Here is a 14,917-nt window from a genome sequence, read left to right as displayed (position 1 = left end):
CTGGGCATAAAGGCATGGGAATAATTTGCTCCCTGGGATGTCAAAAAATTTCAGCTTAAAGAAAACATGGGACATTACCTTTGGGCTGTTATGAAGTCATTTATGCAAATATAAAGAACTTTTCAAAAGTTGATAAAAACAGTATTTATCTGGAGCGAAATAATCCAGTTATCAATGGAAATATGCACATTTTTATAGTTCAGTTGAGACATGTACTCTTAAAGTGCCTGAGAGTAAATGATCTCCATGTAAAAAATACTAGTAATAAATAGTGAATAATAGTGTTTTTGAACCACACTGTAGTATAGTACACTATATAGTATAGTAGACTGTTTAGTAATATGAACAAATAAATCAAGGTTGTTTTCTACAACCGTTGGGTTATACATCATCAATTACTCTAGTAAAAACAAATACTTCAGTTTTATCATTATGGTTTATTACTTCATGGATCATGCTTCTAGCATTCATTAACAACAGTAGTAAATACTATAATATTCAATCATTCATTTTCCTTCGGCTTAGTCCCTTTATTCATCAGGGGTCATGTAGGGTCCAGCCAGTTGGTCCAATGACGGTATCCACTGGTGGATGAAGGTTCACTGCATGTTCGGTCTTTCCAGTGCACAATGTTGATTTATATTAAACTTGACTTATATCTGACTCCAATTTTAGTATGAGATGGTTTAGAATATTAATATATTTATCCTCGTTTTATCTGACTCCAATTATAAAATATTGAGAAGGTTATTTTGTTTCCGTTCACATTAATTTAGATTATGATTGAATATTCTCTTCGGTTCATCATTTTATGTTTTTCTCGTTCATTGGGATCTCTATAACATCCTGAATCTTGTACCGGCCGAGTATACAATTTCTTAAGCACAAGCATGTCAGTCTTGGTCACTAAACAGTGGCGATTGACCGCTATCCTAAAAAGGCAGAACCCTACTTACTCAGATTAGGATATTTTTTATGCGGTCCCCATAGGTCTGCTACCTCCTAAATCAGACAGAGCTATTTAGTCATATAACGATCATTACTATAGAATTAAGCAGACCAGTCGTACTTAAACTAGTAGTAACTTTGAATAATCACTATACTATCTAAATAGTATTATAAGTTTATCGGGTGAAGGACTATCCCCTTAGATATCCTTTTACAGCCTAAGTATACATGAATAAATGCCAATTTGTTAGTCGGAGCTCTAGAGACATCGTGTAACGTGCCGCAATGCTCCGTCTACCGTGTTCTAGTCCGCTGAACAGGGGCTTGTGGTGCTATGAAATTACCACAATCTACTAAAGATAATAACACGAACTCTGTTTGAATCATTCAAAACATAACAATTTATTAGTCAGGTAAATGTATTATGCCAATTCAATCAGTCAATTCATAAACGATCAATACAAAACATCAAATTATCAAAGATAAATCCAAGATTAAAAAGATGCATTCCTGACTTTGAAATATACATAACATGGAACAAGCCATGTTACGGGCTGATCTGGTTAGGCAGAATCGCCCTGAGTCTTTCTTAGGCCTTACCTTAAATAATCCAAGAATTCCCTCAAGGAAGGGGGTGTGTGTATATAAAAGTCACACCCTTCACAGTGGTTCAAAAGATGCCTGAAGTTTTATATTTATTGTTTTGATTATGTCTATTTCTGAGAGGATGAGACCATTGTACCAATCGCACTGAGACATTTCAAATGATATCAAACATGATAGTTAAAGTCAGTTTGGTTAATTCTAGAACATTCAAACATTGAAATGACCATATGTGTGGGTTGGGGGGATGAAGCTGAGTTTCAGCATAGTCAGATGCAAATGCAGCAGGAACTGGTTTTTCACGCATTCCCCCCTGGTGGGTTGTGGAGTCCATTGGCCCTGTCTTCAGCTCATGTTTTGAATTGTCAAAGACATCAAAAATATTTGTAATATTTCAATTCTTACAGTCACCACAACGGAATGAACCGCCAACTTATCAAGCATATGTTTTACACAACTGATGCCCTTCCAGCTGCAACCCAGTACTGGAAAGCATTCATACTCACTCATTCACACTCACATTTATACCCTACAGTATTCAATTCACCTATAGCACGTCTTTGGACTGTGGGGAAAACCAGATCACCCGGAGGAAACCCATGTGAACATGGGGAGAACATGCAAACTCCACACAGAAATACCAACTGACCCAGCCGGGGCTCGAACCAGTGACCTTCTTGCTGTAAAGCAACAGTGCTAACCACTAAGCCACCATGTGCCCCATATATACACAGTATAATAAACTAAGTGTTAGGTTGGAAAACAGCGCCACCTGGTGTTATTTTAGACGCTCGTTCAGATTTGATGTCATAAAACACCACTGCAACAGTGACCACGCCCAGTACAACGGAAAAGACCAATCGGATCACAGCCTCAGTAAAACCACAACAGTCTGAGGGAGAAAGAAAAGGGTAAATATTAAATCACTTGAACTCTTTTAGGTTAATAAAGACCACGAAAATCCACAATTATCATACCTGAACATGGTGAGCAGGTCTGACTGATGTCCAGTTGTGTGGTGTGGTTTGTGATGGTGTCGTTGATCACACAGTTGTAGGTGTTTTTATCCTGATATTCCACCTCCAGAGGTAGAGAGAGACTGATGCTGAGATCAGACACACTGATGCTGAACAATACACTGTTTCCTTTGTACCAGGAGAGACTCACAGCACTCACATTCGACACTGAACACACCACTGAACAACTACACACTGATAGAGATAATGATGACAGTGTATTACATGTGGTAGAGTAACTGCTGATCACAGGAACGGGCAAAAGCCCCTATATAAATGAATGAAATAAACATTATTAGCCACATGGTAAACATTACTAATACTATTATTTACTTTTACAGTGTACTTATATAAATGATTTTACTTACCATAGAGAGTAACAGTGAACTTCTGGTGGGAAGTTAGTCTCTTGCTGATGATGGTGAGTTTATAAAGTCCGGAGAGTTCAGTTGTGATGTTTGTGATGGTCAGAGATCCAGTTTGACTGTCTATCTTGAGTCTGTCTCCAAATATCTCATTACTGTCAAACATGTCAATGTTCTGCCTGTAGATCTCAGCAATACAAGTATCTTGAGGTCCAAACATCCAGAGAATCTGATCAAAGCTCTGTACTTCAGTAACATCAGTGTTTAAAGTGACAGAGTCTCCCTCAGTCACTGATGCTGACTTCACACCTTAAAATATTATTATAATCATCATTAGTATTATTATTATAATATAATAATATAAGATCTAATATAAAATAATAGCCTAAAATGGCATTATCTGGACATCAACACTGAAAGCCTTGTGTCTGATATCACTATCAATGATCTGTACTTGATAAAGTCCAGAGTGTAGTTTGTTGATGTTTGTGATGGTCAGAGATCCAGTCTTTGCATCTAACTGTAGTCTGTGTCTGAATCTCTCATTCTCATCATCATAAATATAGTTTCTCTGTTTATAGATTTTTGCTATACGAGTGTCTGTGTTTTTAAGCCTAAACCACCAAATTAAATAATAATCACTCCGTATTTCAGTAACACCAGTGTTTAGCGTGACTGAATCTCCTTTGGTCACCTGATATCATCTCTGTTTCTTTTGTTTGAGAAAAACCTGCAAGAAACAAAAACAAATCACATATTCACAATCTCAGATTTCATTCAGAGTTTAAAGATAAACTGACATTAGTGTGCCTATGTAGAATTTAGTTAATTTATTTATATAATGTATACTTTACAAACAAATCATGCTATTGGAAGGTTTGAGATCTCTTTTTAAAGCAAAAAAAAAAATTTAATCAAACCACTATATTTGAAAATAATCCATCAAAATACTGTCTGCCAATGAAACTATCATTTTTGTAATTCAGTGCGCTATATCTTTAAAAAAAAAAGGTTTTAAATTGAACTTTCCCTGTATTTACAGAAGTATATTTCCACAATTGCATTCAACTTGATTTAAATGTATTAATTTTGTTTTTAAATGTCAGTCATTTCGAATCCTTTGCATAATAACTCGATTACATTGAAACAAAATAAAATGAAATCCACTTACATTTTGTGATGAACATACACAGGCAAAAAACAGCAACGTTTGAAACCATCTCTTTAAAATGCATCCGCAATTGTCTGTCAAGCTTAAAAAAACAAAACAAAGGTAATCCAATCATGTACACCGCTTACTCAAACCTTCAAACTAAAATGTGAAATTGTATGGGTTATAAAGTCTTGAACCGGTAAAGACTTAAAGTGGGATGTAAAGTTCACACCTGATGAAATGAATCTGAACTAAAAATAGTAGATCTTTCTGAGAACTCTTAACTGAGCTGCCAGTGTGGCAAAGTGTATGAATAACTGTGTCTAAAACCACAACAACAACAACCTGACAATAGATGCTGTTTAACTGAAAAACAGGGGGACATTTCCTGACCTTTTTAACTTTCTTAATACATTACTATAATCCACTTTAACTCTCTTGGTTGTCATGCTTTTCCAAATAAGTCCTCCTCAACTTTTTCTGTATTTTCTCAGTAGCTTTTATGCATTTCTCACTCACAAACCACAGCCTGCCCTGCGTCAAACCACATGCCTCTGTATATGGCCTGTCAGTCGTTTTCAACTATTGGTTGTAGATTGCTTGGTAGCACAAGCATGTTTTCATCTGTCAGCTATTAAATAAGAAATGTTAAGTATGTAAATGTATTCAGTTATCTATCAGCAGAGACGTAATTGATCAGTATTCCCTTTTCCCAGTGATTGAGTCTCTCAAACAGTCAGTAAAAGGAACCTTAGAGTTCGAAAAACAGCGATTGTGAGCATCTTAAAACAATAAAAGTACACTAAAAATGCTGAATTCAATTCTTTTCTTTTGTCCCAACATAAATAGTTTGAGTTAATTTTTTTCTTTTCTTTTTTTCTTTTTTTTAACAAATTTGGTGGATTGAACATAAAAAATTAAGTTCCCATTCAGTCGTTTCAACAAATTTTAAATAAGTATTTTGAACAAGCAGCAAAAGTAATTTTTTTTGTGCAATTGCTGTAATAAAATTACATATTTGTGAGTATTTAAACTTTTATTTCTTCCGTTCATCACATCTTGGTCTTGCTAGGTAGTATTAGAAGGATATTGAGTAACCTTTTAATTGACGGGGGTGTTCATAAGATTGTCAAGAAACCTTTATAATAATGACATGTCATAAATAGAAATGAGATTTTATGCATGCTTATGACAACTACTACAACATTCATTTACTGCCTAGATATGTCCCTTTAAATGCAAAGGTGACATTGTTTGCGTGTCTTTGTTATGACAACCATACATAAACAAATGACAGCAAACAAGTACAAACGAGCAAAACAGGCTGATTGATTCTTCTACCTGAGAGGAACTTGTCAAGAGCTCTATCTGGTGTCCGGACATAGATCACACTGTTTGGACAAGTTATATATATATTTTTGCTAAATAGTGCACTACATTATTGTTTTCTTGTTTAATAAAAATATAGTCTTATCCACAGTTTAGCTCAGATAATGGCCAGCAGAGGGAGTTAATATTTCCTAGCTTGACAAAAACTTAAAATTAATGCTTTTTTAAAAACACGTTTTTGAGGATGGAAGAATATGTGAATGATGTCGTTTCCATAAACTATATTCAGCCACTCATCCAAAATAAAAAAAAAAATAAATAAAAAATTTAATAAAAAATAAGTAAAAAAAAAAAAAATCAATGGATATTTAATCTATAAGTAAAGTAATTTGTTCGGTCATATAATTTTCAGTTTATTGTTTATTCTTTGCAAGATACACAATGGAAAGCATTATTTCACACGTTCAGTAATAGCTTGTTGCAGGGATGAAGTATTTCTATTTATTTATTTTTTGATCTAGCAAGGGGTTTTACCATTTAATGAATGCGTTAATTTGTTTAACAAGAGTCATTGATGAAACTGCCTGGTTCTTTAAAACCATTATTCAAGTGTGTTAGATCTGAAAATATCGCCTCCTGCTGTTTTGTATTATCTGTCTTTCTGAACATTCAGATATGATGTCATAAATCACCGCAGCAACAGTGGCCAAGCCCACTACAGCAGATATGACCAGTCGGATCACAGCATCAGTAAAACCACAACACCGGACAGAGTCTGAGGAAGAAACACAAAGTTATGAACATTAATTTTTTTAGGTTTGTAAAGACTGCAAAAATCCATCACCACTATCATACCTTCACATGTGCGATAGATTTGACTGATGTCCAGATGTGTGGTGTGGTTTGTGATGGTGTTGTTGACCACACAACTGTAGGTGCTTTTATCATTATATTCCACCTCCAGAGGTAGAGAGAGGCTGATGCTGAGATCAGGCACACTGATGCTGGACAATACACTGTTTCCTTTGTACCAGGAGAGACTCACAGCGCTCACATTCACCACTGAACACAACACTGAACATCTGGACACTGATGATGATGATGATGAAGGACATGTTGTAGAATAACTGCTGACGACAGGAACAGGTAGAGGAGCTGGTCAAATTTAAAGAAATAAATGTTATTAGCCATAATTTAACTAGGTAATAAGACATTCTGTAACTTTTAAATATATTCAGTTCACTGCAAAAAGTGATTAGTTGCTTAAATTTAGAGGTGAATAAACACAATGTGACTTGGATTGTTGAAGGAACGCTCCTCCTTTTTTGAAAACCTAAAAAAAAAGAAAAATTTAACCAATTTTTATTTCTTCAGCGGATCTCAATGGCAGGAGCACCCTTTAAAGAGCCCATATTATACGTGAAAAAGGGTCATATTTTAGTTATGTGGATCTCCAACAACATACTGAAACGCATGCAAGGTCAAAAAACACTTTCATAGTCTTATAATCTGCATTTATTTTTACCTGATTATCCGAGTGACTCCCATATGAATCGTTCAGCGATTAATTTGTTCCCAAACCCCTCTTTAGCGCGAAGCTAATCTGCGCTGATTGGACCGATGACAGCCTGTTTTGCCAGCAGGAGACAAATGCCCAGCGCGGTTTGTCAAGGCCCTGGGTCCCCAACATTGGTATAGGATCCGATAGCAGCGGACGCTTAAAATAAGCTTCTTAGTAAAACTTACTCAACAGTGTTATTCAGACACTTTACCACCAAAAGCATAATAATTGAAAGTGTGTCAGTTAAGAATGGAACAAAAGGCTGGTGTTTGACTACACCAGCATATTGCTCTATTCTTAACTGATACACATTCAGTATTAATCCACAGAGCAGCAAAAGCTGAAGTATCCTGAACCTTGACCGCTGCACGTGTGTAGTACAGTTGACGGTGGCCATAGCAATGACAATCGGCAGTGGAGCATAAATTCACAAACGCATTTAAATCCGTAAACAAAGCCGCATGTGTCGCGTTTCAACGTGGCATTAGTCGCGATATGAGAATATAAAGAGCTAACCTGATACAGTACAAGCGATTCCAAGTAACGAAACACAATTTAATACACCATTTGGAAGCTAGAGAAAACAAGGAGACAGCCATTCACTTACACTTTTGTCAGGAGCCAGGGCTGATTTCATTAATTGTCTTTCATTTTGGAGTTTAAATCCCTTCTTAGCTGTAGATCATTTCTATTTGCAATTATTGCTGTGGCACCTCTTGCATGAAGTGTTATATGTTCTCAGGGCTTACCTTTACTCTGCTTTGTACTTCAGCAGGTTGCCTTTGTGCCTGATAAACTGGCCTTATTTTGCACGCACCCCTGGTGTATTGCCTGTCCATTCTCACAAGTCTCATGCATCAGTCTTTTCTGATCCTTCCTTGTAACAAACAAATGAATCGCCCACTGTAAGCCTGTAGACTGCTGAATCACTTCTTTCCCCCCACACTTCCAAAAACATCTAGGTAAGCACAGCGTCTTCATGACTCATGACTTCAGGATCTGTTTGTCTTTGCTGCTGTGTTAGTGGGCGGGGCGCAGGTTTAAATTTTCCCGGGTTTGCGCGCACAACAATTATGTTTCGTAGTCAGGTCACGCCAAAACAGCTAAAGACTCGGTATGAAGACGATTCATTCTAACCACTATGAGTTGACACTTTTTAGATTAATCAGTAGTTTTAAAAACTGTCCATTTTCAAATTTAAGCTGTAGCCGGATATTTCACTTCACTTAGAGCTGTTACATGCTACATGGAAGGTCATTTTTAAAAACCCACAATAAGGGCTCTTTAAATTAGTTGAGAACAGACCATTGAATCAGATTAGACCATTAGCATCTTGCTCAATAATGACAAAACTGTTTTGATAATTTTCCTTGACTCTTCTGTCATTACATTGTGTACTACCATAGATATATACTCTAGATATCACATAGGGACCCTAAGCATGCGTCTATATATGCCACATTGGTACAGTGCTCCGAGGACAAATGTCATTCAACCGCACTAGTCAAGACAGTGTTATTACGTGAAGATGCGGGACTTTAGCGCTGTCTACGGGACGGGTGTAGTAACGAGCAAACAAAGAAAACAAAGCACAAAGGCAGAACATTTCATAGGTAATATTAAGTTTTTTTTCTGTTTTTGTATGTTCTAAACTTTTGTGCTAATCAAGTAACGTTATTGAGGATAATACAGTCACTTACTGCATTCACCATAAGGCAAAGCAGCTCCAGCTCGCACTAAACACTCGGCTTATGCTAGTTTTGTTGAATAAAATCAGCAAACAATGCAAAAGAAATATGACAACAAGATGCTGCGCTGCCAGAAACTTGGGTTATTGTCGGCTAGTGAACGAGTCATTCATAACCGAGATTCATTCACAAACGAATCGCTCCCTCCGTCAGCATGAGAAGTGAAAGCAGGAGAGGAGGTGTGTTTTAGGACATGATTAGATCAAATTTAACAGAGAGGGTGGATAGTACATTTCTGTACACACAAACACAAGCTTTTTGTCAGGAATACCCGTGCGGTCAGTGATCCATCAATGTAAAAAAGGGATGTAAAATTATAATTTTCGTAATTAAAAAAAATTTTGCATACTAACATCCAGGAAAACTCCCGATCATATGTGCATATGTGTATATCTCTGGCTTTGGATGGCCACAGTCCTCCACTGTACCTTGGTCCCGCATTCATTTTAAAGGAGTGCTACCCTGTAGCAAGATGGCAGCGCTATTGACGCATTCCTTCCAATAGACAACAACAGGGTAGGCGACATCTAATGTATATATCTATGGTGTACTACGATAGAGGTTAGTTAAGGTTAACAAGGCATAATATCATCGCGCCGGCTGGAGCTATGGTATGGCAGCAAAGTACCCTGTTTATTAGATGAATAATTAGATTAGATTATTAAATGAGAGTACTGTATAGATCCTATCTTATCTATAGCTGGTCTAGTAAATAGCAGGTTTTAATATTCCATTGGTCTTTGTTCTAGATGTAACCACAGAAGCACTTTAAATAGGAAAATGTTTGAAACTCTTTGGTAAATTTTGTACAAAATGCTAATGGTCTGATCTGATCGATGTCGATCAATTTGGCATCATATGATGTCTAATGTAAAACATTGTAATGGATGATGCCATCATCGTCATTGGCAGCGGTGAATTAATCAGTTATGAATAATTATTTGTAGCCTAATGTTTCAACTGCCTGACTCACATGGTTTTTGTTTTACCCATAACCAAATCATAAATAAATAAAAAATAAGTTACACACAAATGACCACCTGTCAATCACTTTTTCCGCGTGGCTTTGGCATGAATAGGCAGAGAGATCTGTGTCATTATAATGGCGTCCACAAACTTGGTTAGTAAAAAACGTGCACAACCAACAGTATCTGAGGTTTTGCTAAAATTACCAAGTACAAGCGTGAATGCGAAAGATTGAAGCAGTGTACTGACACTGTGAAATGTTACTTGATAGATTCAAAAGACAGAAGAGTCGTTAGATAGAGACAAGATTAATTAAATATCATATTTAACAACTATAGTGAGACGCGATCTTTCAGCGTTTGGACTCTCAGTAATGATTATTAAACCACACTGAACTGAGTTAAACTAAACTGAACTTGAACTCTGAACTAAACAGTTTCAATTTACTATGATCTTCAATGTGAAGCGGCTTTGACACAATCTACATTGTAAAAGCGCTATAGAAATGAAGGTTAATTGAATTGATGGACGACGGCATTGTCTATTGACCCAACCCTAATGCTAATCTAAGCTAAATGTATTCCCACCAGACTCTGCTGAATAGATTAAAAAATGGGGGAGTTGTAAAATAAGCTTAGTTTTGAAGAAAAAAATTGGACTGTTTATTTAAGTCAGTGATTCTCAATTCTGGTATACGGTCCCCCACCACCATGTACATTTAACCACTAACTTAAAGTTGACTTATTTTTTTACAACTAAGTGCATAGCTCAAGCATTTAATCATTTTAGGACAACATGTTTACTCACCTTTTTAAAGTAAAGTCAGCTAATCACTTTTTTTACAGTGTAATTATTTTAAATTACTTCATTTAACCCACCATAGAGAATAACATTGAACCTCTGGTTGGAATTTAGTCTCTTGCTGATGATGGTGAGTTTATAAAGTCCAGAGAGTTCAGTTGTGATGTTTGTGATGGTCAGAGATCCAGTTTGTCTGTCTATCTTGAGTCTGTCTCCAAATATCTACTTACTGGCAAACATGTCAATGTTCTGCCTGTACATTTCAGCAATACGAGTGTCTTGAGGTCCAAACATCCACAGAATCTGATCAAAGCTCTGTATTTCAGTGACATCAGTGTTTAAAGTGACAGAATATCCCTTCGTCACTGATACTGACTTCACTTTGTTTGTAGCAGCACCAAACACACCTGAAAAATGTCATTATGAGACCAAATTTAAATGAATAAACTAAAAGGTAATTTCATAAAGTCTAATGACGCTTCTAAAAGATAAAGCTGTTTTCCGTCTTGTGGAAATGTATTTAAGTAAATGCTTTACTTTTTCTGAAACACAAATATAATATAGATATCTCACCGCTCAATACAAACAGCATCAGAGAACACAGTTGAGAAGACATCATTGTAGAATCATCCAGTCGAGTGTCACTTCAGACACAACAGATCAATTTACTGAACCAGTTTTCTAATTGTCCACTACTGAAATAAACCTCCTGGTTTTCCACAGACAACATTCAATCTGTTAGATATCTTCTTCTTTGATTTACTTAACAGACCTCACGCGTTTAGATTGCAGGTCATGATAATAAAAACCCCTCTAAATTCAGGTTATCACTGAGTCTGATCAGGTTTGTTTGTTACCAAAGGAAACAGCCCATGTCTCACACTGTCACGAACACAAAACACACTGTCTAACAAACACCAGTTGCGTGCTTTAGCATCCTCTCAGCACACCAACCCACACGCATTGAGCTTAGAAAACTTTATCTTATCCTAAAAACAAGTAATTGGTGCAAAACGTGTCATAAACTTAGTCCTGGCATTTCCAATGAGCCTGAGTTTTTTTTTCTCTTCCTAGTCTCTTAAAGGGATAGTTCATCCATTAAAAAAAAAAAAAAAAAAAAAAATATATATATATATATATATATATATATATATATATATATATACAACAGTTCTGTCTGGTTCTCAAATCTGATTGGCTGATAGCCATGCAATATTCTGCAATATCAGAACTCTATAGATCTAAAGTTTAAAAGATGCACGCTCAGCTGTTTAACTGTCAGCTTATGATTTGAATCCAGAAGAAAGTAGTTCCTCGTACAAAAGGGTTTTTGAGACTCTCCATGTTTGATTTAGTTATTTTTATAGTCAATTATGCCGTCAAACTGTTGTATAAACGCAATATCACACTCATAGCAGTGCGATATGGCTGTATATCGGCACTGGTGGGGGCACTAGGGCACTCGGCCTGCGGCCTCGATATACAGCCATATCGCACTGCTACGAGTGTAATATTGCTCTCTCTCTCTCTCTCTCTCTCTCTCTCTCTCTCTCTCTCTATATATATATATATATATATATATATATATATATATATATATATATATATATATAAAATTGTCATCATTTACATATCCTTTACTTGTTTCAAACCCATGTTGAGTTTCATCTGTTGAACAAAAGTGGAGATATACTCACGAATGTCCTCTGACAGCCATTGACATCCTCATATTTTGTCCCTACTATGCCTGTAAATGGCTGTTGTTTGGAACATTCTTCAGAATAACACACTTTTTTTGTGTTTAATTCATAAAAAATCCATAAAGGTTTAGAACCACTTGAGTATGAGTAAATAGTGAGAAAATAGTGACACAAGTAGCAGTGCAATATGGCTGTTTTCGGTACTGGTGAGAGGCGTGTGATGGCTCAAGGCTGCAGGCCGAGTGACCTAGTGTCCCACCAGTGCTGATATACAGCCACATTGCACTGCTTCAAGTGTGATATTGCATTTATATAACAGTTCAACGGCATAATCGTGTATATAAATAAGAAAACCAAACACAGAGAGTCTTAAAATCCTTTTTTATGAGTAACTACTTTTTATCTGCAGTTCATTCACATCTACAGCTGACGTCAGAACAGCAGAAACCATTGCTAATTTACTAACGTCACTTTAGAGCTAGTATTTGAATGATTCTCTAGCGTAAATCTCTAGTAATGTCTAAAGCAGGGGTGTTGAAACTCGGTCCTGGAGGGCTGGTGTCCTGCATAGTTTACCTCGAACTTCCTTCAACACACCTGCCTGGAAGTTTCTGATATACTTAGAAAGTGCTTAATTGGCCAGTTCAGGTGTTTCTAATTGGTGTTGGAACTAAACTCTGCTCGACACCGTTCATGTTCTAAAGTGATGATAAATCTGTTGCAATTGAGAGTTCACAATAATAAACCTTAAAAATGCCAAGGCAAATTAAACACTACCAGTTTACTATGGTATAAATACAGCACTACAAAATACAAAAGAGAAAGATCGATCTAGAATGTCACTTACCTGATTTATAATGATTTGTTCAGCTGTAGTTTGAAACGTACACTGAAAAAATGCTGTCATAGCGCAAATTAATTCTTGAGCCAATCCAGGGCCCCCTTCCATGGGCCCTGGGGCTTCATCCGCACCTTATGTTAATCTGCCCCTGCCCCCAGGTCCTCACTTTTATCTGCTACACCCACCGTCTCCCTCACGGTCCTTACTTTCATTCGCGAACAGGTCATTTTTGGCTTGAGGGCAGCGTGATTGCCGTTTGCCCAGAGTGCCAGTTCAGCTTGTTTTGGCTCTCCGTGTGTTTAACGTGCAAAGAAATTTGGATTAGACCTAGGGTGCGCTTTTAGAAGGAAAGTTTAAGTATAAAACAATTTATAGATTTATATTTATCTATTTCAGGGCCGGAGTGGGACTCCTTTTTAGCCCTGTGGCCTCATGTACGAAGACTTGCGTGGAAATCTTACTAAAACATTGCGTACGCACAAAGCTGTAGATGTGCGTACGCAGAAAAAATTTCAGATGTATGAAACACTGCGTACGCCGAATCTCACGCATATTCTTTTGTACATCTGAATGAACGTGAAACTGAGCGCAACATGCACGAGCACAAAACCCCTCCCTGCCTCCTCCCCCGTATGAATATGCTAATGACTATGCTAATGGAAAAACCCAACGAAAAAGCAATGGCAAAAACAAGCAAAAAGAGAAACTTTGAACAGAATGTGAATTGGAGGTGCTGCTTTCGGAGGTAGACCGGAGAAAAGCGGTGTTATTTGCAAGTTTGTTCTCCGGAATTAACAACAAAAGAAAAAAATAGAGTGGGAGAGTTTAGCTGATGCGGTTAACACAGTTGGGTCTGAACATATCGCACTGAGTGCATTAAAAAAAAAGAAATAGTGTGGTTTATATCTGTAAAATGTTGCAGGACGTTTAACAGTCTCAGTGGTGCGCTCGTAAGACGCTTGTGATCATGAATTGATACGTTCGAGCATGAACTCGGCTCGAATCCAGCGTCTGATGAACTCTTTCTTGTTTTTCCCCCCGCTACATATCAGATTTTGCCAACTATTTATCACGAGAAAGACAAGTAGGAATCATCAATAAGTTCATATCAATAAGCATCATATTTTATTTGCACATTTATTGAATGGAAATGTTTCTGATTCACGCATGCAAATTCATCTTCAGATAGTGTCTTTATAGCAATGTGCGTGCAGTAGATAGCTCAGATTACATTGGGAAAACAGGCGACTGCTGCAAATTGTGCTTTAATGTTTAGCTGGTCAACTGTATGGTATGGAAACCTTATATACCTGCTGAACCCGTCTCATACAGCTGCCATTGCAAGGCTCAAAGACACTTTGTAGAGAGGAATTTAACACAACTGCCTCTAGGAGTCGCCAATGGAAATAAAACAGACACGCACAAAAAATGTGCGTACGCCTGCCAGAAAGCTGCCGTGAAGCTGCGCACATTCCCACGTTCAGTTCATTGTTAGTAAATCCAAACGTGAGCGATTCTGAGCGTGAAACCTGGCGTACGCAAAGTTTTTGTGCGTACGTAGCGTTGATACATGAGGCCCCTGGAGTTTCAAATCTTCGATTAGTGCTCATGAATATCCAAATTTTGAAATAAAAATAAAAAATGAATAAATACAAATATATGTTATGCTAAATAATAAAGATTAAAATAAAATGTATCAAATTTTCTAATGACACTATCACGTCACAATGTCATTTTCTGCTATATATATATATATATATATATATATATATATATATATATATATATATATATTGTGTGTAAAATTGTTTACAGATATCCAGTCCTTAAACACAAATAAAGAGTAAAAGTATTGCACTATATCTGCCAGGTATTTTAACAACAGT

At 36.7% G+C, this 14,917-nt stretch overlaps 2 protein-coding genes across 2 annotated transcripts; both read right to left on the bottom strand.

Moving 5' to 3' along the window:
* Positions 1 to 419: 419 nt before the first annotated feature.
* On the bottom strand, positions 420 to 5,468 carry LOC147838425 (uncharacterized). Its single transcript, XM_087304823.1, has 5 exons — positions 5,427 to 5,468; positions 3,339 to 3,626; positions 2,931 to 3,233; positions 2,529 to 2,829; positions 420 to 2,443 (listed from the first exon to the last, which is right to left on the bottom strand). The coding sequence occupies exons 1-5, from the start codon at positions 5,466 to 5,468 to the stop codon at positions 2,295 to 2,297; spliced, it is 1,083 nt and encodes a 360-aa protein (XP_087160949.1). The 3' UTR covers positions 420 to 2,294.
* Positions 5,469 to 5,823: 355 nt separating this feature from the next.
* Positions 5,824 to 13,258, bottom strand: LOC147838424 (uncharacterized). The gene is made up of 4 exons (XM_087304822.1): positions 13,238 to 13,258; positions 10,568 to 10,712; positions 6,270 to 6,569; positions 5,824 to 6,189 (listed from the first exon to the last, which is right to left on the bottom strand). The coding sequence occupies exons 1-4, from the start codon at positions 13,256 to 13,258 to the stop codon at positions 6,029 to 6,031; spliced, it is 627 nt and encodes a 208-aa protein (XP_087160948.1). The 3' UTR covers positions 5,824 to 6,028.
* Positions 13,259 to 14,917: the final 1,659 nt, after the last annotated feature.

Source organism: Danio rerio, chromosome 22, assembly GCF_052040795.2.
Source record: "Danio rerio strain M-AB ecotype USA chromosome 22, GRCz13ab, whole genome shotgun sequence".
NCBI lineage: Eukaryota > Metazoa > Chordata > Actinopteri > Cypriniformes > Danionidae > Danio > Danio rerio.
The sequence above is the reverse complement of the archived record's forward strand: the minus strand, read 5'-3'. Positions and strand labels throughout refer to the sequence as shown.

Coding starts and splice junctions, on each gene's coding strand:
- LOC147838425 (XM_087304823.1), bottom strand. CDS start 5,468: ATGTCCGGACACCAGATAGAGCTCTTGACAAGTTCCTCTCAG. Junction 3,234..3,338: donor ACAAGGCTTTCAGTGTTGAT/GTCCAGATAATG, acceptor TAAGGTGTGAAG/TCAGCATCAGTGACTGAGGG. Junction 2,444..2,528: donor GACCTGCTCACCATGTTCAG/GTATGATAATTG, acceptor TTTCTCCCTCAG/ACTGTTGTGGTTTTACTGAG.
- LOC147838424 (XM_087304822.1), bottom strand. CDS start 13,258: ATGACCTGTTCGCGAATGAAA. Junction 10,713..13,237: donor TGACCTGTTCGCGAATGAAA/GTAAGGACCGTG, acceptor GCCAGTAAGTAG/ATATTTGGAGACAGACTCAA. Junction 6,190..6,269: donor AATCTATCGCACATGTGAAG/GTATGATAGTGG, acceptor TTTCTTCCTCAG/ACTCTGTCCGGTGTTGTGGT.